This window comes from Bombus impatiens, unplaced genomic scaffold (assembly GCF_000188095.3).
Source record: "Bombus impatiens unplaced genomic scaffold, BIMP_2.2 scf_0321, whole genome shotgun sequence".
NCBI lineage: Eukaryota > Metazoa > Arthropoda > Insecta > Hymenoptera > Apidae > Bombus > Bombus impatiens.
Window position 1 is genome coordinate 323,531 of NT_176740.1, and position 25,417 is coordinate 348,947.

Consider the following 25,417-nt stretch of genomic DNA (forward strand, 5'->3'; position numbering starts at 1 on the left):
CCCACCGTAGGGCGCAGCCATGCCTGTCTGCACCATGTGCTGCAAATAAAAATAAAATTGATTATGCCATGTATTCCTTTCGTTTGGTCAGTATCAAGTATCGAATAGCGATTTTGGAAAAATCATTCAATTCCTCTAGGTAATGGAATATTTATGTAGATAGCAAGGCTTAGGTATTATGCCTGAATGGCAAAATATCTCGCTATTGGAATTTCTAAATTATCTGTAATACGTAAAGACGTTTAAATATGAAAATATTTAAAAAAATAATTTAGAAAATATACATGTAAATTCTATAGAATTCAAACTACCCGCCAACCGATATCTTTACTTTTGCTTTGTTTTACCGGCAGTGATTTGCTGAATCGAATAGATCGCAAGAGAAGAACTGTAATTTAGCGCTTAGAAAATCGATTCTCCATTTTCCAGGTAAAATTTGTAGTAGATTTGTTATTAACTTTCATTGCGTTTAATTTAATTATTCTCAAAATAAACTCGGTTTTCCAGAATCGATCGCCTGACTTACTCTAAGCATTTACTTTATTACATATATTAAGCTTATATCGTAGGTAGCAGAGTACTCGAGCAACAAAGTTCTTTGACACAAACATTGTTACATAGCAGAATATCTAAGTAGCAGAATTCTTAGTTCTCAAACATACTGCTTGAGCGCGAAAATTCTCAAATACATATCGCAACTCTTAAGCACCAAGTTATACCTCTTAGAAATTCCTACTAATGAAGATTCTTAGAATACTAGATATTCTACCGCACTTATAAATAGCAAATATTTTGGCACATCTCCACCAGAGTGTCGCGGTTCACCGCGGCCGTTTAGATAATACCATTCAGCGAGCAAAAGGAGTACGCTGCATCGCGGACTAATCCTTTCATTCCAAGAGCAAATACGCAACATCGAAGCTGTTTTCGCCATATTTCCTTCCCATTTATCCTAACGTTTTATCGCGCTTATGTATATTTTAGAGGATCGATGGATCGAACTGGCACGCCTTACGTAAATAAGAAACTCGAATAAACATTACTCCATTGGTGGAATCCCGATAGAGTCGTGCAACAACAACTCGGACTTTAGAATTTTAAATGCGACTTGAGAACGAGACGATGATTTGTGCCCGTATGAATTTTTCACGTCACGACGACAATAAATACGCTCGATACAGGCTATTAGAAGTAGACGCCGCGGACAAACCACAAATCATTTCGCGTGTTGCACGCGCGTCGATTAACAGCATGCTACAACCCTCTCGTTTTTTCCCTCTTTACCTTAGGATTCGATGAAAATGTCGAGAAAGGCAAAAAAAAAAAAAAAAAATATAAGAAGAAAGTTGCTCGTTACTTTTTCCATCGTTTCATTCATCAACCTCTTAATAATCCTGTTTTTAGTATTATTATGGTATAGATGAAACGTATACCGGGATTAATTATAATATCAACGAATAAATTGAATCCTGTGCAAAACGATTGGGTTTATGGACAGAGATTAATGGAGAACCGTGTACAAATCGTGTTTATACTCTATTATCGTTTGTTACGCGACCATAGGCTATGTATTTCGGTTAAATTAGTTCTGGATTAACGTACATATTGCTTTAGTAAATAAGAATCTTTTTCGATAGAAATGTCAGAAACGTTGCAAACTACCAGATTTAGAAAATTGGTTCGTTGATTTTCTTCTACGTACAAAATCCAATTATCCAAAGGACTCTTAAAATTATAACATTTTTATCAACAGAAAAATCATTTTGTCGCAACATACGAAAACAAAAGCACGATAATTGTTTGAACAATGTATTGGAATAATTCAAGTTACACGCTATACGAGTCAGTATGGTGAAAAGTATTATCTAAAAATCCCTGTTCGTCAAGAGAATCCTGCTCGTCTCCTTTCTACGAATTCCTAATACACGTTAAAACCATCTCGGTTCCATTTCCAGGTTGCCGTGTTCAATCCTCGCGGTAATCCTCTTTTCTTCGCGCTTCTTCGCAATTACATAATCCCGCATTTGCATGCGATCGTCGCGTCACCGTAAGACAATTCTTCTCAACGAAGACTAACGTCTTCCGCTTAAAGAATACTGTTACGAATGCGCACGGCGTCCAAGGCCTGCAACCCCTGCCGCAAAATGGAACCGATTTCTTGCGAGGGCAGGATGGAAAATGAGCGCCGCCGACATAACTCCAAAGAGACAGCTCACGGACGTTTCGTGCGGTGCTCATCTTTCGAGATTATTTGGAAACACGCGGTGCTCCAAACAACAATTTGTTCACCCTTGCGAAACCATTTTTCTGGCAGATCCATTTTGCTAGCCAGGGGATCGTACGACTGGTCGTTTGTTATTTAGAGATCGATGCTGAAAATACGAGGCTGTGAAAATACGTTTTGCTGGATATTTTTGAGAATCTCACGGGGTAAGATTGGTTATTCGTGATTTTGGTAACTAAACGACGAAGTTTTATGTAAATTCGTATCGCTGAAATTAAACCGACGATTAAAGACAATTTTTCTCCTAGTTTCTTCATCGACGTTTGTATCTATGTTTGTGAATTTGTACAAATATGAGAAACCTAATTCTAAGAAGTATTTATGCATACTTTGTACATTTTGTACATACTTTGTACACGTGTATTCACTACATTTTTGTAGCATCCGTATTTTTTTTTAATTATTTATTTTGTATTTTATTTATTGTATATTAAGTATTTTGCACATTTTTCTGGTCATAGCGTTTGAAGAACATATCGTAGAATACTTTACATATAATTGTAATATACTACAATTATACGTAATACTTTATGTATAATTGTATGTAGTACATTTTGATGATAATTACGATGATAAAAGGACCTTTGCTTATAATGTACATGTAACGAGTTTGCCCACTCTCATCCATCTTCTTTGACATGCTGGTTAACCCTTTCTTTATAGCACACTTATGGCATGGGTAATATAATTCTGTGTATTATAGAGAACATATATGTTCCTATAGTATATGTACACACATATGTACGTTTTCTATCTAACAATTACCTACAGGTCTATAAGAAAATGAAGAGAACGGAGAAAATAAAGTAGCACAAAAGAGAATATTTTATGAAGATATGTTGCAACTTTTCGGTTAACCGTGTATTTTATTAACGTGAAAGAAAGTGCAAGGACCGAAGAAACTGAAGAGAGGGACGTGCGTGAAAGTCGGGGACGCCATGCGGTTCGCGAAGTTTTCGTAAACTTCGGTCAGCAGCTGTGCGAGCCGATTAAATCGAATCAACCGTACAAGGCCAACGCTCCTCTTCCGAGAAGCTGAAACTTCTCTTCGAACTTAGCCAGCCAATTTATTTCTTCTGGCATCGATAAACAAGCCGCCGATACGTGGCAGAATCCATCAAAGTCTCCGGATGCCACGTGCAAGACGAACGGAATTCCATTTCCACGAAAGAGGCTACGCGTCGAGCCAGAAATTAATTTCCTACGATGTAGAACGCTTTGTGCTAACTTCTGACAAGTTTTCCGCAACGAAGAATCGACCAGCGACGCGCAACGATCCAAAAAATTACGCGAAGAAAAAGAAAGTTAAACGCGCGATTCGACTTTAATATCATCGGTGATATCTTACAAGCGACGAGTTACAATTTGCTAGCCGTAACACATATCGTTGCATAACGTTAATAAATTCAGCGGTGAAACAAATGGACTTTCACACACTCTGAACTATTCGATTATTCCATTTAGCGTAAAGTTATCAAATTTTGAAAAGGAAATGTACGTAACCTGTATGTAATTTGTAATTCATTACAATTTTCTAAAGAGATAGAAACGATGGATCGAGATTCTTTGGCGAGGTAGAGGGGACACGGGAAGAACAGAAACCTGAGAAGAACCGGTTAAAAGACGTGTTCATAAGAATGGATTAACCTCCAACAATCGTCTTAATTCTCTCCTCGTTCTTAATACGATCAATCGATTAATACATTTGCTGTTATTGGCGCGTATATTGCGTCGATGCGATTACATTACGATTTATGTCTTGTAAAGTCTCATTAACGATATTGCTTCGATCGAGCAAGAGGATTCTGCTAAACAAGACGCGCAATTCCAAAAATAACGTAGCCATATTTTAATACCATCAGCATGTATTAATGAACAAAGGAGACGAGCAAAAAATGACCTTCGACTTAATTTATTTATACGCTTCCTCGTTGGAATACTTTATTCTCGTTTCAACCTCTCCATTGAATCTCTCACGCGAACCAAACTACCGACATCTTACTGCTCAATTTTCATAAACGACCGTCCTTGAATTTAATTGTACCATTTGCAGTTACAATAAGGAAGGAACTTTTTTTATAGCGAGCATCGTGTCTGGAACGATCATTAACGAGCACTTTTTTTATCGTCATTTAGAAGCCGAGCCATAAGATTCGGAAGAGGGGCGATTTTTCTTCGTTCAAAGAAGAAGGTCCATTGAACGTTATCAGTATGGCACAGGAATTCGTTGTTTTTTTCTCCGCGTGTGGTCAGTTTCGCGGGAATTCGTCGTTCCACGAGAGAAAAATCGCCATGTTCTTAACAACAGGTCAGTCTGTTCTTCTTCGTTGTCCGGCTTTTTGCGAAGGGTCGGATCCAAACTAGCTACGATATAACACAAGGGGCCATTCAGTGAGCGTTTCCCCTTCGGGGGCAGTAGACCGTAGCGTTGGAGTTCGTTGGGTCTTGTGGTTATTGCGTGCGAAACGAGGAGAAACAGGAAAAGCCCTGACTAGGGTTAGTCGATGTTCGAACCTCGACTGCGATTTGCAGACGTGTAATTAGGTAAAAAGTTGGAACAGTGTTCTTGTGTGGAAATTTCGGGTTTGTAGGAAAGTACTTGACTTTCTATAGAATTTGCTAGTTGATTATTTAGAGATTAACTTTGTACGAGCGAGCTGTCAATTTTTATGTGACTCAATAAATATTTATTTCACCTACTAAATATTATAATGAGCATGTTAGCTTTCCTTATTTTTCTGTAAACGTTTTAAGTATTAATTATGATCTCTTATAAATACACGTCTAATCAGGTAAAAAATTGACACGCGTTGTTCTAGTGGTGAAATTTACGATCTACGAAGGGATGCTTAGGCCTTTTTTTTGAAATTTGAAAGAGGATTTCATTATTTAAGCTCGTTGGTCTATGAAATTACCTGAAATAACGTTGTCCGGAATTAACTGAGTCTTTACCTTTCGACGTTCGATATTTGATCATCTACCTTGGGATCCGATTTTAATCCACGTGTTCGTCGAATTTATTCTCTTCCATTGTGACGATCGACAACGATATATATATATATATATAACGGTAATACTATTACAAACACAAAAGGGGTTGAAAATTAATCAATTCTTCTATTCTTTGAGTTAAGAATTAATCAATTCTTTTATTCTACAAGAAATTTATTCCGAAGAAATTAATTATGCAGTGTGAAAGCTAAACCTGCAGGAATTAAACATTAAAGACTCTAAAGTTTATTTTGTACAAATTTCTTAAAATTCTCGAGTTAAAATGTTTTGTAGCTTTAGAATTTTAGACCGTTAAAATTCTAGACTCCTATATGAAGCATAACTTCCAAACTTCTGGAATTCTACACATTACTAGTTCTTTCAAAGATTTCACATTAGTATAATAAAAATTAAGAGATATTTTCCATAGATTTTGCTACCATAGAAAATGACAAAACTTATTGATTTTTTGCTGGTGCGTGCAGGGATGAATTACCGGCAGCGGCGTGGATAAAGCAGGAAAGTCAGTGACCGATCGAGGTTGGTCAAGTCGGGCAGTGTAGGAGATGAACGTAGATGGGACTGGTTAACGTTAAGGCGCTTTCCAATTCGATGCATCGCCATGGAAAACGAGCAAACACACATGGGCACGGTATTGACGTATCGCTGACGCTATAGTGACGCAATAGCAGCCATGATACCAAAGTACGGTGACGTAATAGCATCGACGAACGTTGTGAATTCGTATTTATTGTATTTTCTTACGGAAAGAAAGCTTGTTTTCGTGCAATTTCGTTTAAAGATCTAGAGATCTTTCCGATAGCTGTTTGGTCGGAGCTGAGCTCCGAATATGCTGTTTGGTCAGTGTTGAGACATTATGCTAGTCTCAAGATTACTTTTAATTGCGTCGCATAGACGAAAGATAATGTAATGTTTCTATGTACGTCGCGTTTCCATTGACGAGGTAAATACAAGTAAAACACAGGCAAATGTTACCTAGCGTTTAATAGCTAGCGTGAAGACACGCCTTTTTTTTAACGTTCGTTTCCTCGTGAAACTGTTCACAGTCAATGAGTAATGACAAAGGAACACGAACGATCAAGAACTTTGTCGTAATGCTTAGTTGTTTTGCTTCTTTTCATGTCTAATCAGTGATAGCAGCTACAAAATTTAGATGCCTATCTAGTTGAGAATTCATGCTTCTAATTGGCTATGTTGTTAGATTTTCAGAGCATCGAACTACCCCATTTCTAAATAATTAATCCTATATAAATAATTATTCCCAGGTACTCGATATCCATGTACATAACTTCAAAATCCCTGAACCTAAAGTCTAAACATTAAAGTCTCCGTGTTATCCAGCAGTACAATAACAGTTAAACTGTTAACTCTGCGAGGCTGCAAAACCGCTGAGATATCAAGTTGAGAAGTTCTAAATATCGTTTCGTATTCCGTCGGTTTCACACTAGGAGTGATCTAACATACGAAGTACCGCGGCGTAGCGTAACGTTGAAACGTAGCTCGCTCTCTTCACGGTGCTGCTTGTTCCTGACATAATGAAACCGTTCCACATCCGTAGCCGCGCTATTCACGCGCTGAAATCTCGTTCGTATCCCGACTCTCACGACACTTACGGCACGCGAATTAAATAACCTACGAGTCGAATAATTACGGAAAATGAGCGTTCGTTGAATTTAAAAAGATTTTCCTAACTAATATTACGAGAATTTAACGAATTCTCGACGACAGTAATTTTCTGGTTACTCGTCTGGCAACGATCTGAACAGTTCAATTATTCAGTGTTTGCGCCGATTATTATTCACCACTTCGATTGTTGCTAAGTCTACTATGTTGTGTAATTCTGACGCTATTAACATGTGAAAAGGTAGGTAGAACTTGTATGTACAAGTCTCGAGTATAATTCGATAAAAAGAAAAAGGAAATTGCACATTTTCAAATACTCGTCGCGTTTCATTCGAGTCGATACATGCCGGCAATAGCACAATTATCGTTCTACCTAGATAATGCTAATAGTTTGCCAAGCATTCGCTGTTTTAAATATTCAATTACCAGAGGACCTGGTTGAAAGCGTCGAGGCAAAAAGCATTAATTAGCCGGCATCGTTCGTCTAACAGGGACGCGGGACAAAAAGGAAAATGTTAAAAATGATTGTCAGTCACATCTCTAATTAGCAATAAAATGAAAAAGCGTAACGATCTCGTCCAAACGTCTCATGTATCCTGTTGGATTCAATGTACCCTCGCGGATCAAGGCTTTATCGTGGCCAGATTTAATTGCTGAAACAGGGTGTAACTTACAAGTCACCGGTCCCATTAAACGGCTCGTTAAATGGAAATTCAGCGCGTGCTTGTAATGCTAATTTATTAATGCCGTTTGGGTCGCGAAACGACCAGCTTACGCGGAAAGAGAAATTTATTCAGCTCGCGAGGACGTTGCTCGTCCGACTATCGTCCGGCAAACGGCACATGCAAATTCACCCGTTTGCTGATTCGCAGACCAGCGAAGATGGCAGCGATGGAAGGACGAGGAAAGTACGATGATGTTGATCGTGGTCAATAACGTGGCAAAACAGATACGCTGTTTACGAAGGGATGAAAACGAATCGACGTTAAATTTTCGCTCATTTCGGATTTTTCTATGATCCAACTCGTATCGTTAACGATATTTCATAAACCAGTTAACAGCGACAACAAATCCTTTCGTTTATGAAAGAATGTTATAAAGCAGACTATTGTTCTCCACCACATAGAATTGTAATATTTTGTGATTTTAGAAATTAGATAAATTTACAGAGATGAGTTTCTTCTCTCGTTCCCTTGTTCGTGGTTAGTATCGATTTAAGGGATGAAATAGAATTCAAATACACTAACTTCTCAAACTCTGTACATCTGGTTACCAAATGTTTCTTAAATTACGATACAAGCCATTCCTTTGTTGCAAACTACAACCCTGGCTTTGTTAAATTTGTCTTTCCAAAGTCGGATCAAACATCGAGCCAGCAATTACCAAATTCATCGAACCAAAAATTACGAAACAACACACGCTTTTCCTAACTTAGAAGCCTTTCTTCGATTTAAACCTACCATATCTCGCATAAAAAAGCTTCGACTCTGCGCGTGAAATTACAAATAGGCTAATTGTTGCACCCCAAAACGATACTCCCGAGACACTAAACGACCCAGGAGCGTTAAGCGTCAGAGTCTCGACACGGTACCCTTGCTTCCGATGTTTTGACGCCAGCAAAGCGACCGGCACGCCAAGAATAAACCTGGAATCAATAGCGGACGAGTCGACAGGGGGTGGAGGAGAAAAAGGGACAGAGGGTGGAGACACAAGGGGGATCCGGATAGAACGCGCATCATAGCGAGATACCTAAACCGCTTATTGTCTGAGCCGCTTAATCCTTGGACGAAAATGAACGCGCAATTATAAGCGCAATACGGCTACGGAAAGTGCACGATAAGCAGAGGACGCGTCCCATATCCACGAGATTCAAGATTCAGACGTCTTTCGCGAATAATTTATCAAGTGTTCGAGGAAATTATTTTAATATATATCTTCCTTAAACGCACATACAACAGAAGATTTATGCGTTTGAATTAATCGTTAGCTTAATTGATCTTTAAATGGTTGTGTCATAATATCCAATTTAAAAAACTAGAGAGAGAATTATTCCTGACATTTACGAGGTCCTGAAGATGTCCAGACTCCAGAATTGAAGTTTTATTAATAGATGACGAATATTTTATGTACTCGTGCTTCCTATGAATGAAATATTCCAATGATGGAAGATATCAGACTGTGACTGTAGAGATATTGCATGAATTTTTCAACGACGAAAATGAAAATTTTAACAGCCATGAATAATACTAGATAGACGTAATATCAACTAATTACAATTTCCAGGTACCTGAATTTCCGAATACCCAAACACACGCTAAGAAATACGATGTATCTAGATCGTTGGGTGTCGACCCATGGACTCGAATTCCTGAAAAATTCAAAATTCGATAGTTTCCGCGATATCTAAATTCCCGAACACCTGGACATTCCGAGGGGAACCTCACAATATTCGTCAATATTCCTTGCACCTGGATTCCAAGATACGCGCGTGTTCGAATACCTAAATGCCAAGACTACGAGTACCTACATACCGAAGACACATGTACGCATCAAATATCACATGCAGATACATGTTTGTCCAGGTCTCTGACTACCTACCTGTCCATGTACAATATGTACATCGAGAATGGTATATCAACACCGAACAGCTTCGGTATTCAAGCATTCAGCCACACGGAATCTACATACTAAGTGTCTCCATACTGTAGGAGGGTATTTTCCAAATCTTCGGTAAAGACGTGGATTAGGGTTAAGTTTGGATTTCACATCATCCCTCTCTTGCCATGTTACGAAATCCGACTCGAATGTCAACAGCTAAAAATAACGTACACTGCCGTTTATGCAACGGATTAGATGAATAATGAAACTGAATAATAAAACTGAATAATCACGTTAGGGAATTAACAACAGCATTAAGAATGACTGTCTCGTTTGAAACTTCGATAATATGGCCATACGTTCGATGCTGCGATAATCCAATTTAATTGCGCAAAATTAAATGCCGTATGTAAATGCATATGACGTGCTGCACGTGTCTAGATGAGTTTCTAAATCAGATTTAGATTTTGAACGGACTTTTCGAATTCAGAGTTGAACCGGAATTTCTCATCCAAATATTTGACAATTTGATAATTCTATTGTTAAAGATGAATATTAATATTTCTTATCAGTGGATGTCGCTACAACAATGTATCGTAACGTAATGCGAAGAATACTATTGTTATAATATAAAAATATCATTACATGCGTGGAAATATGGAAATACGTTGATGATATATCTCAGAATATAACTATGATACTGACTAACGAATTGCCTATAATGAATTCTGTGTTCCATTTTCTACGATTCAAACTGACGTCTCAATAACGAAGCTTCTTAAATCTTTAAAATTAACATTCAATCTATTCAAACGAGTTGCCTACCGCGAGATATCAAATGGAGCAGCGGAAAGGCGATTACTCAAGGGACATTAAGGCATTAAGGGATCGGATAACGTTATATCATCGGCAGGAAAGACGATTTCAGTGTGACGACATCGGAAAAAATGCTGGACGTGTCCATCCGGCTAGAATAGGTGTGATTCTTCTGGACCGGTGCAATCGTCGTCGACCGAGTTATCGGGAATTTCTCCGACATTTATTAGACAGCGAAATAAATTACAGTCGTTGCTCGAATCCGGCTTAACGATTGCAACGAGCAGCAATTTCGTCATATTACTCGATACGAGCCTCGAATTCGTCTGCAACGTTTCTCGCTTGTCGATTGTGGGAACGACGCCTTATCTTCGCTTCTCAAACGGATCGAAACTGTTATTTAATGATCTCTGTAGTTGATGCGTTTGAATGCTTTCAACTGTATGGACGTTTTGCAATTTGATTTGTTCAATTCGATGTGATATGGCTGACGAACTCTGACTCTCTCTTGAAGAATACTAGCAACATGTGTACAGTTTATTTTAAAAGATAATGAAACTGTCAACGTATTAATTCGTTCATTTTATTTGGCATATATTCCTTTGATATAATAATAACGATAGAAATGATCAACGAATAAATGAATAGATTTCTGGTGATTTGTCTTTGAAGTCGTCTCGAGCGTCGTACAAAGAGGAAAATGAATTTTATCAGAAATTTAAGAAATAATAATCCCTTTCTGATTTTAATAATTCCTCGACGACATTAAATTGAGGGCACTTAATGCTGCACTAAGGAAGCGTACCATGAAAATAAGTAGAAGAAGAATGTAGGTTGGAAAATATAACTTTATTAACACACCATTTACCTCAAGCTACTTTAAACCAGCTATTAAATATTCTTAGTCTTTGCATATCAGAAAATGGCCATAAAATATAAATTACAAGTGCCATTATCTTAACAGTAGCTAAAAACAGAAGCAATTATGGAATGCGACAGTTTATTATAACGTTCTAAGATTAATGCCGATTGGGTGACTGTACAAGAAAAAGTGGAACTACGTCTAAAAAAGAAATCCTAAAGAATCGATTCCACGATATTATCTCGTCTTTTTCGTTTCAATAGAAATCCTTCGAATATCATTGCTGTTGAAGTGGTAACCACTTCAATACCCTCGCTAAAACTCTACATCCCTACAAACAATTATTTCAAATTTACAAATTATCTCTTAATATTTTTTTAACTCTTGTCGTAAATATCTGAAAATTAATTTGTCAATGCCTTCACAAGTACATTTGCCAGCCACCTTTCTCTTTTCCATACAAATTAATTTATTACAAAAAACTAGAAGACTGAACAGATCATGTAGATTTTTCCTTTTTTTTTTTTTTTTTTTTTGAAGTAATAATCACTTCGACAATTACTAACGAAGAATATCGAAGAGCAACTATTTCCTAACAATAAAATCAATCCCTCAGAACGCCATACAATAAAATGTTTCCCATACAACCAGCAATGACTATAATCACTTCAATTTGTCGCAGTTTTTACTATCGCACGAGAACATGCAGAAAATGAAGAATAACACCTACCGCGGCGAGATCGAAACAGAGAGGAAAAAAAAAAGGAAGCGAAATGGAATTTAGACCGCGGCGGTGCAATTCGGGCAATTTGTTTCCGCGAGGCGCAGCGATTCGAGCCGTTTCCATTCTCGTCTCCCTTTCTTCCCTTTATCCCTGGCTTCCTCCTTCTCTTCTTCCTCCTCCATTCTTCTCTGCCCCCGCTTGCCAAGTTAAATACTCTAATTCGTATTAATGGATGGCTTGCTGCCAGTGGAACGTTTCTAAAGGGGCTCTTCCCAAGCCGCTAGCCAGAATGGACACGTTCACAGAGTACGTTCACACCAATTGACCAGACTTTAACCATCGACTACGTGGGATCTTTGCCTCTTCTGCGCTATGGGGGAGATATCCTCGATTTAACGTGGCCCTTCCAACCAGAATGGTGTTTCAACCTCTCCAAGCTAGGCTCCAGGGACTCCAGAAAATTGTATTTAACGCCAGAGAACCACCGGCTGTGATCGATACTCTCCGGAATGGGTGAAAGCATACGGAATAGAGTGACCGCAAACGCGAGAACTTGGATTTTCGGGACACGGGATAATGGGCCGCTGATGGGTTAAGTGAACTTGGTACTTTTGGGCTGATCAGTGACTCGGTCGATGGAACGTTAAAGAATGCTTCGTAGAAGATTTTGAAATGAAGAGTAAATAGAAGCGTTGAGAATATATCTATATTAGAAACGAAGATGTCGACAAACTAAGTAAAAATCAGACACGACAGATTCCCTAAGTAATTAACACAACACCCAATTTCATCTCTAATACATCTCTAATACACTAAACTAAACCGACGCAGTCCACAGGACGAGCCAATTACAACGGCTCACACTTTAAACGATTAACTGAATCAATTAAACATCTGGGAGCATCATCTTACCAACGTGTCAATGTTTTCTACTCGACCGGACGTGATTAAGGCCCTGGAATACGTTCAAACAAATTCAAGCAAACTCTAACACGAACACAAATCCAAACGTATTCAAACGAGTCGAAGCCGTATAACGTTCTCAACGGTTAGGATATATTATTGAAAGGACGTTTTGTGAAACGGCGAGCAATTGACCGGGCAATTTTGCAATCTTCCCTCCATTAGCAGCGCGTCGCTAGCCCCTTTTCCGCCATCTGCTCGCGCGGCCATTGCGTTCGAGGAACTGGAACGCACGAAGCTGTTCGAATCGCACCTCCAACCATTGGCTTTGTCTATGCGTGGGCATATCCAGCAAGCGACTCGACGCTGCTTGACGACGAGTGAATTCAGCATGGGTCGCATGTATTTCTCTTCTGGAACGTGACTTTATTTCTGTCTGAGAGAAGCCCGCCTCCTGGCCCACGCCGAACCGTGATCGTCATTCCGATTCGACGATTCGCTTTTGAATACCACTTACGACGGTTCTTGTTACATAGAAAAGATACCTTGACTCACGCTTTTCAGATACGACGCGAGAGAAGACGGTCTGTGAAATGGGGGCTTTGAACAAATTGCACGTGACGATGTACGTTTCGGATAGTCGAGACAACGAAATACGCGGCTTCTGGATTCTGAATCGATGGAATTTTTCTTTCCGACAAGTCTTCGAAACCCTCGCAGCTCGCGTTTTTCTGCAAATTATTATAACTATGGGAGCGTTTAAGTTGATACGCGAATAATCCATATTTGACCTGGATCGTTTCATATCAATTTTTCGTTCTTTTCACAGTTACCGAAAACACACGTGTTTGACTAAATCAACGTTGACTTGTGTCGAGACGCATAAACATCGCGTATTCATTTGTTTTCACTATACAACACGGGTTATTATTATTTGTATATAATAAAATTATCTATAAATACCACAAATTACTATTTCCATTATTAAAACATCTGCAATGAACTATTTCTATAGAGAGTTTTCTATTAACAAGTTTTCTATTAACAAAACATAGTGGCCACGGTATACAGAAATCTGTATCGAAGTGAAGAAATTATCTCTGAACGAAGAGACCAACATGAACATTGTAGCAAAAGTAGGTACACCATGAGAAAATAGTTTTAAGTGGTGAAAAACAATTTCAATGGCGTGTTTCACTCTCGATCGTGTTATCGCGCGTATGTTTCAGCATTCGGCACGTCGCGTCGCGTCGGTGCTTGCCTTTCCTATTCTACTGTCTAACCAAGACGGCCGACTATTTCCAATGGAACACGGGAACGTCTGTTGATAACCGTGGCGTGCGTATCCGTCAATGAAACGCGTATCGTATATTTATGAGGCCACATATCCATCCCTCTCGTGGCTCTCGAGTCGCGTTCGTTTCCTCGCGACAACGCTCGAAATAACTCGCATTAATCATTCTTACGTGTTCACAGAGAAGTTTCTTCCTACCGTTGGCCACGACGACGTGCACTCTTCTCATATTTATGTTACGCCCTCCCGCAAGGAGTCAGAGTCGAGGAGGTCCGTCTTATTTTCGCGCCTAAAGGCGAACTCGTGCCGAGTTTATGCAGAAATAGAAACAATGTAATATAGCTAGGAAGATTTATGAATACGAACTGGCGACGGGAATGTGGCTGTATAGAAGCAATAAAAGCGGGATTTTCGAAAGGAGAGTTATGGAAATTTCTATCGAATAATGCTTCAGATATTTGCATATTCTCGTTGAAAAGTATTCTAATCTGTGGAATTCGATTTCAATAAGGTGGCTTTAAGAAAGTGGGCTATGTATCTAGAAAATCTGATTAAATGAATTGCTGGAAGTAGATATCGAGCTAGGAAATTTTTCCTCCGTGCTGTTTGTCTCTGTTGTTCGGTAGAGTGCGACGTTGGCAGAGTTTTCAATTTTAAAAAGACGAGGATTATTTATTGCGACGTAACCGATCAGTATTTTGCGCTACTATAATAAGACGTTTATCGCTTTTGTATGTTTGTATCGAAATCGTAACGGATAACGTGAAAGAATTTTCTATGTTTCTCAATTTTGTTTTTCAAGCAAGAAAAATGTAACGGTAGTCTCGTTGAAATCCTGAAACGCGAGCTACGAGAAGGAAAGAAATTATTTCAACTCACTTGGCGTGTTAATACTATTTTGCAGCAGAAAGAATCACAAATTCTCAGAGAAACTCTACTTAATCAGAATCAACGACATAATTGATTTTCTCCTGTCCTTGCCTTTTCTCTCATTCTTTTACAACAAGCGAAGAATTTTCACACAGTTCATTCGCGATTCTACGCTTAAGCCCTCGTCCTCTTTATTGATTCTCAATTTTCTCTTTCTACGTCTACTTTGCTCATTAACTTCACCGTTATATCTTTTTTCTTCTTCTTCGACATTTCATCTTGCGAGGCTTTCTTCCCACGATCATTAGTACATCTTGTTCGTCGTAAGCGTCTCTAAAACCGCTTCTGTACCATAGACGGTAGTATCGATTCGCAAGCATGCCGCGAGATCGACGCGCGCTTTCATCGAGGGCGCGACCGGAAATGAGGCCTGTATCTCCGCGAACGAAACTGAGGCGGCGACAGGAAATTGAAAAATTTCGAACGCCTTCGAAGACGCGCGATAAAATCGTCTTCGAGTCTTTCTTCTTCTATTGCATCGATTTAAGAAGATTTTTCTACATTTTTCTCTTATTAACAAAGATTATGTAGTAACAATGTATTTTTATTAATACATAAGAGAGACGAAGATGGAAAATTTAATAGTCGTAAAATCTAATTTGCGTGTGCGAGGCAGAGAAGAGAGAGAGGGAGTTTTATCATTTTATTTGAATATCGTGTCTGTATGAATTAATATTCCGAATATACAATTACAATACTATCGTCGAATTTATTATGCAGCGTCGAAATTGTGTGAAATAAAATCTGTAATGATTCGTCAACAAATATTACAAACATCAGATTTAAAGGATTCATAAATGCCAATTGAAAGAGATGTATCATCAACTTATCATCCGAATGGTCAATACTTGTAAATTAGTGATTTACATGTAGCATACAGAAATCTCTAGATTTTCTCAGACAGCATCCAAATAAATTATGCCGATGTTAGTAAAATTTGAAACTTTGCTCCCAATGAAAATTTCTCATCGTCCATTGACGATTGAATTAGCTAACGAGTAAACTTCCTTTAAACGTTTTCAACTTCTTAAAAAGCACGGCAAGCTTCTATACAAATTTTTTGAAAAAAGAAAACAAAAATAAGAAAGAATATTATTCTTCCAAAAATTATTCATAAATATGTAACAATTGGCGATTGCATAAAAGAACTCGTATGTATTTTAGTAAATATCGTTGTCGAAACTGTCATTTGTTTGCGAATTTGGCTTGTGAGTCAGTCTCGATGAATCAGAGATAATTTTCGAGCGTCTTGCAAACACTTTGTGCAAGCACTCGTTGACCTGAACGCGTTTAATCTTACGGTTCAGAGACACAGGGTGCCTCGTTTCCTGTGATAGATGTTGCAGGAAGCTCGTAGTATTTTTGGAGAGGGTCATTCGTAGTAATTGCACAACCGAAATCTACCATTTCGCGACATTGCTCGTGAATCTCAACTTTACGATCCACCGACAAAAAACGTATTCTCTCGTCTTAACGATTAAACAACGGCAAAATTTTCTACCAATTAATCGAGTGATCTCAACAGAGAAGAATCGAAGATTCGATAGAAGATTCGAATAAAACATTAATTAAATTTTGACTGGAGTAAAAAAAAAAAGAAATATTACAAATTGCGTCCTGTTCTGCAAATGTTAAACGATCCACGAGTCGAAATGAAAAAAACACGGGTCTATGTGACAACAGATAAAAAAGAAAAGAAGAAAAACAACTCGGGAACAGGGAGCCTTTTTACACAAGTCGATCCTTTATTTCATTCCCGTTCGATTTTCACCGGTATACGGATTCGATCAGCGACGCACGACCTCCATTCCGATTAAACGAACGTCCAGCCAGAACTTTTAATTACTTGTTTGCGTTATCCAAGCCTCGATGCGCGTCAGATCGAACAACCGGCATCCGAGTCCTGCAATTTTCGCTCGGTCTCCGAACCTTTTCACCTTTCATCCTCTTCGAATCTTCCCTTTCTTACTTCGACCGCCCTCTTGGTTCGTTAATGAGAAAACTTTGACAGAAGTAACCGAATGTTACCCAGGCTGGAATAATAAACACGCGAACACTAGTTTCTGGGAATTTATCTTTAGTTCGATATCCACTCGGCTTTGCATTGTACTTGGTTCACTGATAACCGATAGACGTTATCAATCGAAGGAACGAGTGCCCTTTGTGGAAGGAAATTTAAGAATCGAAGATAGAATTCACTCTGTGAGTGGATTATTCGTCTCTTTCGCCCTTTTATCTCGCAGTTTTCCATCTTGGAAAATGCGGGATGAAAAAATTGGTAGAACGATCGAATCGCGTTGAACGGCGGATCAGAATGCAGGTATTTGCAGCCATATCGATGATGCGAGTGATGTATTAACGGGAGATTTTTTAGATGACTCTAATGGATTATGACGTGTTCGATATTCGCTGTGATATTGTTCCAATTAAATTCATAGTGTTGTCGTGATTTCGTTTCGTTAAATTATTATTAATTCGACACCCGAAATATCGTTCCTGTCAATTTGTAGCGTAACTTTCGAGAAGTCATGAAAGAGCACGTATCTTAAATGAAGTTTCGAAATTTTTTATTCCCAACGAACTCGATAAATTGTCCGAATTCAAAATTCAAGTTGTCGCTGGGTTCTTGAAACTACATAGAAAACTTATACCTTGGGAATTTAAAGAATCTATAACGGACCTTTTACAAAATTCCTTCAAACAGAGAGAAAAATATTGTTCCGTTTCGTCGATCAGAATGCCAATATTCTTGAAAAAATTCGTATCTCTGATTAAAGAAAAATTACAAGTGTATCTTGTAATTACACGTCGTTGCGCGTTACACAAGGATTACCAACATTTTTGACGAGGTAACCAAGCGAAAATCAATATGAAATTACTAGCAGCGCGAAACGTAATGGCGAAAAGAAAAGTAATACGTAATCGCTAACAGCTAACTTATACTCGAAAATAGTGGACGATAATTCTGAGACGCGGGTTAGTGACCGGGCAACCAGCCGATCGTACAATTTCCGTGCGACCTGTATCCAGTTGAAGAATTATTACATGTTTTACCGCGGAGCAACGCGGGCAACCGTGAAGCCAGTTCCTTGTAAGTTTCTCTCGCGATTTTGTCTGATCCCGAAGGATTTCTTCTCTTTACGGTGGAGGAGTCATCGAACGATGTGTCCAACTGAACCTTTCAAAGTTCCAGAACGCCTGAAGAAATTGCAACTGTACGTATACATGATCGAGATGCAAGAAAAGTTTGATTATGTGTCGAGAGGCGATGAGTAAATGCAACGAGAGATGTTGCAAGCTGGTGCTTTGAAGAATTGGTAAAAGATAGTGTAACTTAAGTGTTAAAATATAAATGTTATAACCCTGTTAATCGCAGTGTTATACCCTCTCAACTACCCCTATTGTCTTAACGGAAATCAGGGGATCGATCGACTCGTGGTGTCGATTATTGTAATCGTAACGGGAATTTACTACTCCCGTTGACGTGTTTCCTTGCGATTGCGTCTCCCTGCGATTGGTCGAAAATTGCAGATAGTATTGGGTTGGCAACTAAGTGATTGCGGAATTTGTCAATACCACCCAGTGACAAAATCCGCAATCACTTAGTTGCCAACTCAATATTAACCTGTTTCTATTTGTGGACCAGGTGGTATTTTACGCGTTTAATTTTCTATGCAACTGATGGAATGTTGGTTCGCGCGTAAAAGGCTTCGAAAATAATCGAGATGGAAGAAAAGTTTGATTATGTGTCGACAGGCGATGAGTAAATGCAACGAGAGATGTTGCAAGCTGGTGCTTTGAAGAATTGGTAAAAGATAGTGTAACTTAAGTGTTAAAATATAAATGTTATAACCCTGTTAATCGCAGTGTTATACCCTCTCAACTACCCCTATTGTCTTAACGGAAATCAGGGGATCGATCGACTCGTGGTGTCGATTATTGTAATCGTAACGGGAATTTACTACTCCCGTTGACGTGTTTCCTTGCGATTGCGTCTCCCTGCGATTGGTCGAAAATTGCAGATAGTATTGGGTTGGCAACTAAGTGATTGCGGAATTTGTCAATACCACCCAGTGACAAAATCCGCAATCACTTAGTTGCCAACTCAATATTAACCTGTTTCTATTTGTGGACCAGATACTTTACGCGTTTAATTTTCTATGCAACCGATGGAATGTCGACAATCGATGGAATGTTGGTTCGCGCGAAAAAGGCTTCGAAAATAATCGAGATGGAAGAAAAGTTTGATCATGTGTCGACAGGCGATGAGTAAATGCAACGAGAGATGTTGCAAGCTGGTGCTTTGAAGAATTGGTAAGAGATAGTATCGGGTTGGCAACTAAGTGATCGCGGAATTTGTCAATACCACCCAGTGACAAAATCCGCAATCACTTAGTTGCCAACTCAATATTAACCTGTTTCTATTTGTGGACCAGATACTTTACGCGTTTAATTTTCTATGCAACCGATGGAATGTCGGTTCGCGCGAAAAAGGCTTTGAAAATTTATCTTTGAAAGTACAGTAATACTGGTGTGATATTTCGATGAAACGTATGAGAGATGTTTACTTCTTAAAAGTAGACCAAGTCGAAAATAGAAGGTTTTCCTCGGAACAGCAAAGTAATTCATGATTTCGACAGAAGATTATTACCGATCTCAGTTCCTAAACCTCTCTCCAATCTACTTATTACAGACACTTTAATCTCCATCGTTCATCACCAAGCTATTAAATGGCTCTTACGATTCTTAATGTTTCCTGCTTCGAGAACACGGAAACCCACGTGCGTGTTTGTATGGCTCGCAGTTTTATAACCTAACCTGAACCAGTAAAAAGAACGTGTAACTCGTACAAGATTCGCGAACAAATATCGTACGACTCGATTTCACGGATGGCGAGTCTCGATCGAGAAGAGACCAACTGGCTCGTTCATTAACGATACGAACGTAATACGAAGAATAATTTTTATCTCGAACATCTATGTTTGGTTTGATCTTCAGTATACGCTATCAGTGCTATGCGATATAATTTATACGCTGGAACGAATCTATTTGTTGTAGAATCTGCTTCGTTCTAACATCTGTTCGTTTTAACATATGTTCGAACGTTATATTACAAACACTAAGATTATATTTATAACTTTCGATAGAATTTGATAGATAAATCTAGAATTTAACGATGCGAACTTTTCGACATAGGATTCATTGCTAGCAAACACCATTCGTTTCAGCATATCAAACGATATTTGATTTGATTTACTGATTTAACCAACGAACGGAAGAACCAAACATCTTCTTTGAAATACTAGATCGCGAGGATGACGTGTCCTTCTCTCGCAATGTGTTCCTTGTCGATTAATAGACCAGCCGGAGCTGAATGTTAATTTGCGTGTCTGGTACATGGTAGAAGCATAGGAAAAGGAAAAAAGAAAGAAAAAAGGGAATAACCGATAACAGGAGGAAACCTGATTGCTGGGAAAGTGCAACGAAGCGCGCCAGGTATGATAATAAAGACCGGGTTGGTTCGAGTCGGTCCGGCGATTTTCATACTATTTTTAGAAGGTGTGTACGTTCACGTATCACTAGGATGAATGAAACATGCACACGTTCGAGCGCACCGCTGCAAGTTATTCATCGGCGTTCTCTATGTATCGAGATTCCTTTTACTCTGTGTTTCTCTTGTAAGTCAAACGAGTTTCCATTTTTCCGAGTTTTAGTTTCTTCATTAGAAAAGATTCGCTTCCTAAACGATTAGGAATCGTCATTTTTCGAAATTTCACATCGTATCAAGATTAAGAATCTTGTTCGTTTTTCAATTGTAAATTTCAGTTATAAAATCAGTATACGCAAGTCCGTATGAGTATTAGGTTGTCTGAAAAGTTTCTTTCGTCTCATAAGGTGATAATAGATGAACAACAATTTCTGTTTTATATTATTTTCTTGTATTAGGTATGATCCATTTCGTTCTATTTCTATTACTATATTCGTGCATAATTCAATAAACTAATATAAAACAAAAAACATTGTGCGTTTATTATTTCCCTATAAAACGAAAGAAATTTTTCGGACAAGCTAATATAAATACAGAACGCATTTGAGTTTTCGAATATCTACAGATAAAAATTGCTACTTTTTTCGATTCGATAATCTTGTAATTAAATTACCTCAGTGTAAACATAATTCGTGAGCCCCGATAGAATTGATTGGATTTGAGAGATGGGAAACTAGTGATTGCGTTGTAGGTATACAATTAGATTCAACGAAAATTGTCTTCGCTTGGGAACGCGATATCTCGCGAGAAACGATCGGTTCGATTTTGATCGCTAAACGACGCATCGCGTGTCGCACGACACCCGGTATATAGCAACTCTCGAAGGGGTAGCGCGTGTGAAGGGTACGCGTGTTAATTCACAACGAACATGCGACGCGAAGACGAAGAAACTCTACTGTGCGTGAGGATTACAGAAAGCTCTCTTTACGCGGGAAAACATTTTCCATTTCATCTTTCCAATTTTTATCAATTATACATTAAATCGATATTAAACGTGAAACAATTTATTACTTAATGCGTTAAAAATGTTATCACTCTTGTTACACTGTGTAGCTTTAATAAACTATATTTTTTAAACGATTTGTTGATGTAAAATTTATCAATTTAGAGATACGTTATCTTTCTCGCTAGGATTTATGCCTTTCGTTTCTAAACGAATAAATAATTTAGAATATTCAATACATTTAAAATGTATGGCATAGAATTTACATTCTAATTATAATATATATATTTCATATTTATAATTTAAAGAATCTATAGAACTGGTATTTTATAAGTCATAATTTATAAATTGCGTTCTAAACCAGAATAATGAAGCAAACTGTGTCAAAGGAAATAACACGGCAAAGCAATCAGTAGTGACGGAATCGAGTGGCGAATTAACAACGCTGTGCGTTAATTGCCATCGCCGTCAGTGGCCCGTGAAATCGTTTTTATTACGGAAAACGAAACCTCGAAGGAACAAGACTTCGCGCGCCTGCAATTAACAACTTTTTCAATGAAACTACCGAGCCCTCTCGCGGGCCAATGCAACGCGACCGTTTAAAAATTCCTTGTTTTCTCAAAGATGACGCTGCTCTGTATTTCATTGCACGTGATCAACGTTCTCCTTTTGCCAAGTCAACAATTAATTTACGTTACTTTCTTAACTCCGAACGCTGCTTCTGCGTCAAGTTAAGTTTCCTGTACTTGTATGAAATGTAAATTCTGAAACTTCGAAATTCGAATACTTAAGATAAGGAAGAAAAATGTTGTTACGGGCGAATCATGTTCGTAAATCATTCTTTGGTCTGCGTATTAATTTCCTGAGGTTTCACGACGCTGAAATATTTTGTCATAATTTTGGATGAAAATGCAAAGTTCATTTATAAATATCAATGACCGCAACGCCAGCGTAATTCTGCTGGCTCGTTGACACGCCCTTGCCAACAGATTTATCATTTTCTCGCTCTTACAGTCGAGAAATGAACACGTATTTATCTTCGTAATCCTGGTTTTTCCATTATCTTTTTTCTAATCTCGTTGGTAATAATTTGAAAACGAGCTTACGAATCTTACGAATACGAAATCTGACAGGAATGCGCAATGAATAAAAGTTTGTGCCGTCGATCAGTCGATTCTTGCAATCGCGTAGAAAATGTGACGTTAGAATTTCGAAAATCTATAAGGAAACCTATCTACGAGAAAATTTCGATGACCTATTTTAAAGTAAGAAAATAATTTACAAGAATATAATGAAAAATTTCGCATTTTATCAAAAGTGATAGAAGTGACTCTCGAGTACAAATATTTCTCACGGAATTTCCGCGAAATATAAAAGAAACGCACAAAGAGGAAACACGTTGAAAAACAGGAGAAACTGGGTGTCAAAGGCGAAAACGCTTAATTAAGGCGTCGTTCGAGCGCCTCACCCCTGTTCGCTTCGAAACGATTTTTAAACCACCTCGTTACCCTTTCTTCTTCCCTTTTTTTTCCGCGTTCGAGAAACCGGAGGTGGTCGATCCACGACGAGAAAAAAGAAGGTTCTCGCGAGTAGACTCGCGAGGGAACGCTTTTACCCCCGGTGGAAAATAAAAAATGCTTGCCTCGAGGGACAATACAACCCCCATGACAAGCTGCGAACGCGCACGACCCTCTTTTACCGTAACAAGAGGCTTAGCTAACGAGCCGAGGGTTCGGGGGTCCCTTTTTACCCAACACACCGACCACTTCTCCATACTTTGTACAGGAGAGTCGTTGCATTCCATTAACGAAAGATTTACGCAAGCAGCTTCTTCCCGATCATTGTTCGATTTGCAGAAAATTACTTAGGGGAAAATTATTTAGGGGAAAATTATTTAGGGAAGATTACTCGAGAGCAGGGAGCATTACATTAGCCTCGAACGTAGCTGGATTTGAGAATCGAGAGAAATGATCGTTGAATTTTTGAGTAAGGGGAAATATTATTGTATGTGTATGTCTTCTGTCATGTTGGAACTACGAAAGTGGATATTTTGTTACACATTGGTTATAGGGATCATTATCGTCGATCTGTAACAAATAAATCATGATTACGATGAGAAATAATTTAATTTTTATATATAGCACATTTAATTTCTTCGAATACAGTTGAAAATTGTTTAAATGCGAATAGAGCAAAGAAGATATATCGCTTATTGAGATAACTAATAGTATTCTGTAGCAAATAAATTAACATAGCAATGAAGAGTAACTTGATCTATGCACTGCGTAAACAATTTTTTCAATTAACCTTGGAAACTATTATAAGTAATAAAAGTATAGGGTATTTACATATACATGCATATGTATATTAAGACAAGTATATTTGCTGAGAGGATCAGTGCTGTGGTTTTACGACGAATAAATTCTAATTACAATAACGAATAATGTAATCATTACGTCGCGTAATTAATCCTTTCAAGACCGAATGTTGTTTAGACTTTGGGAAAAAATTCCTTGTGTCGTACATTAATAACAGGAACTTTTTTCTAATGTCTTTGTAAAACAGGCGTAATTCATTCAAACTCATAATCGGTTTTATCAATAACAAATATAGTTATCGTCTAGCTAATTAATAATCTGTCGGAGTGCAGCGTCGCGTGCACTTAATACCGAGCGCGAAAGAATTTATTTTTCCAACCAGTTTCGAACAGCAGCTATTTTATCGAAAAAAAAAATGAAATTCTTTAGCCCTGAATATTCTTCAATTTTTTTATATTATGAGCAGCTACTTGAATAGATCATTATTAACAAAATTTAACGATGCATGAATTATAATTCAAACTATCTTATCTTCATTTTGAAAGGAATATTTTTCAACGAAATAATAAATATTTCATGAAAATAAGACTGTGCGATAGAAATAAATGCAAGCACAGACGACAAGGATGAGAGCCACTGCACGTTGTTGAATACATTATCGTTCGCGTGTAAAGGCGCCTGCCCCCTCCCCCCCCCCTGAAAATGGACCCTTTTCGAATCCTCCCCTTGCTCCCGTTCGCTAAGGGGTACCGTTTTGTTGTGCAGAGTGTATGCAGCTTGCTGCATCATGAGAAAGATTCGCTGCGTCCAAAGTAAAAGGTGAATAAATATCACGTATCGCTCTACAACGTCTTTTGCTACCTATTCCAATTGATATTCATGTATCGGTTTAATTCAGTTATATCCGAATGTTATTTTTTCAGAATTCCGTTTCAGAATAACATTTTCCTTTTTCAATGATTCGCTTGTTGTTTTAACTATCCAAATAGAGGAGTTACGTGAAATATAAATAACGGTGCTACTGGACTGTATAGTAAAATTCGTGCCATCAAAAATCAATGATCGAATGAGAATCGTTTGAAAAGAATTTCGCGAAAATTAAAGTTCGAAATATAAATACGCGTATATCTGAATGTTTGGTGGAAAGGTGAAATTTTATACGCAAGTAACAACACCGGAGGATGAGCTTGTTTTCTTCAACCTAATGGAGATCACGAAATATTAGGTTGTCCGAAAAGTGTCTTTCTTTTACAGACACGTCTTTTACAACGACGCGTTTCTATACAAACATGAAACCTAATCCGTCGAACGTTGTGATCTTTATTTTGATAGAACAAAATGGGTCATACGTAATTCGATAAAATAATATAAAACGGAAAATCTTGTGCGTCCATTATTTCCTTATAAAACGAAAGAAACTTTTCGGATCACCCAATACATGTGACGACGTATTTAGCGACAAAATTCCTGATATTGCTGTATACAAATTCTTCAAATCCTTGAATATTATTTAAACCAGAACACCATATTTTTATTCATATATATATATATATATATATATA

The 25,417-nt window shown here is 38.1% G+C and overlaps 1 protein-coding gene across 1 annotated transcript in view; it reads right to left on the reverse strand.

The window, feature by feature from the left end:
* The window catches only part of LOC100747287, a 357,673-nt gene that overhangs the window by 110,964 nt on the left and 221,292 nt on the right, over nucleotides 1-25,417 (reverse strand). The window contains 1 exon segment of the mRNA XM_024367629.2: nucleotides 1-39. This exon segment is cut by the window's left edge and continues 9 nt beyond it. Within this exon segment, the coding sequence (XP_024223397.1) occupies nucleotides 1-39 (39 nt within the window).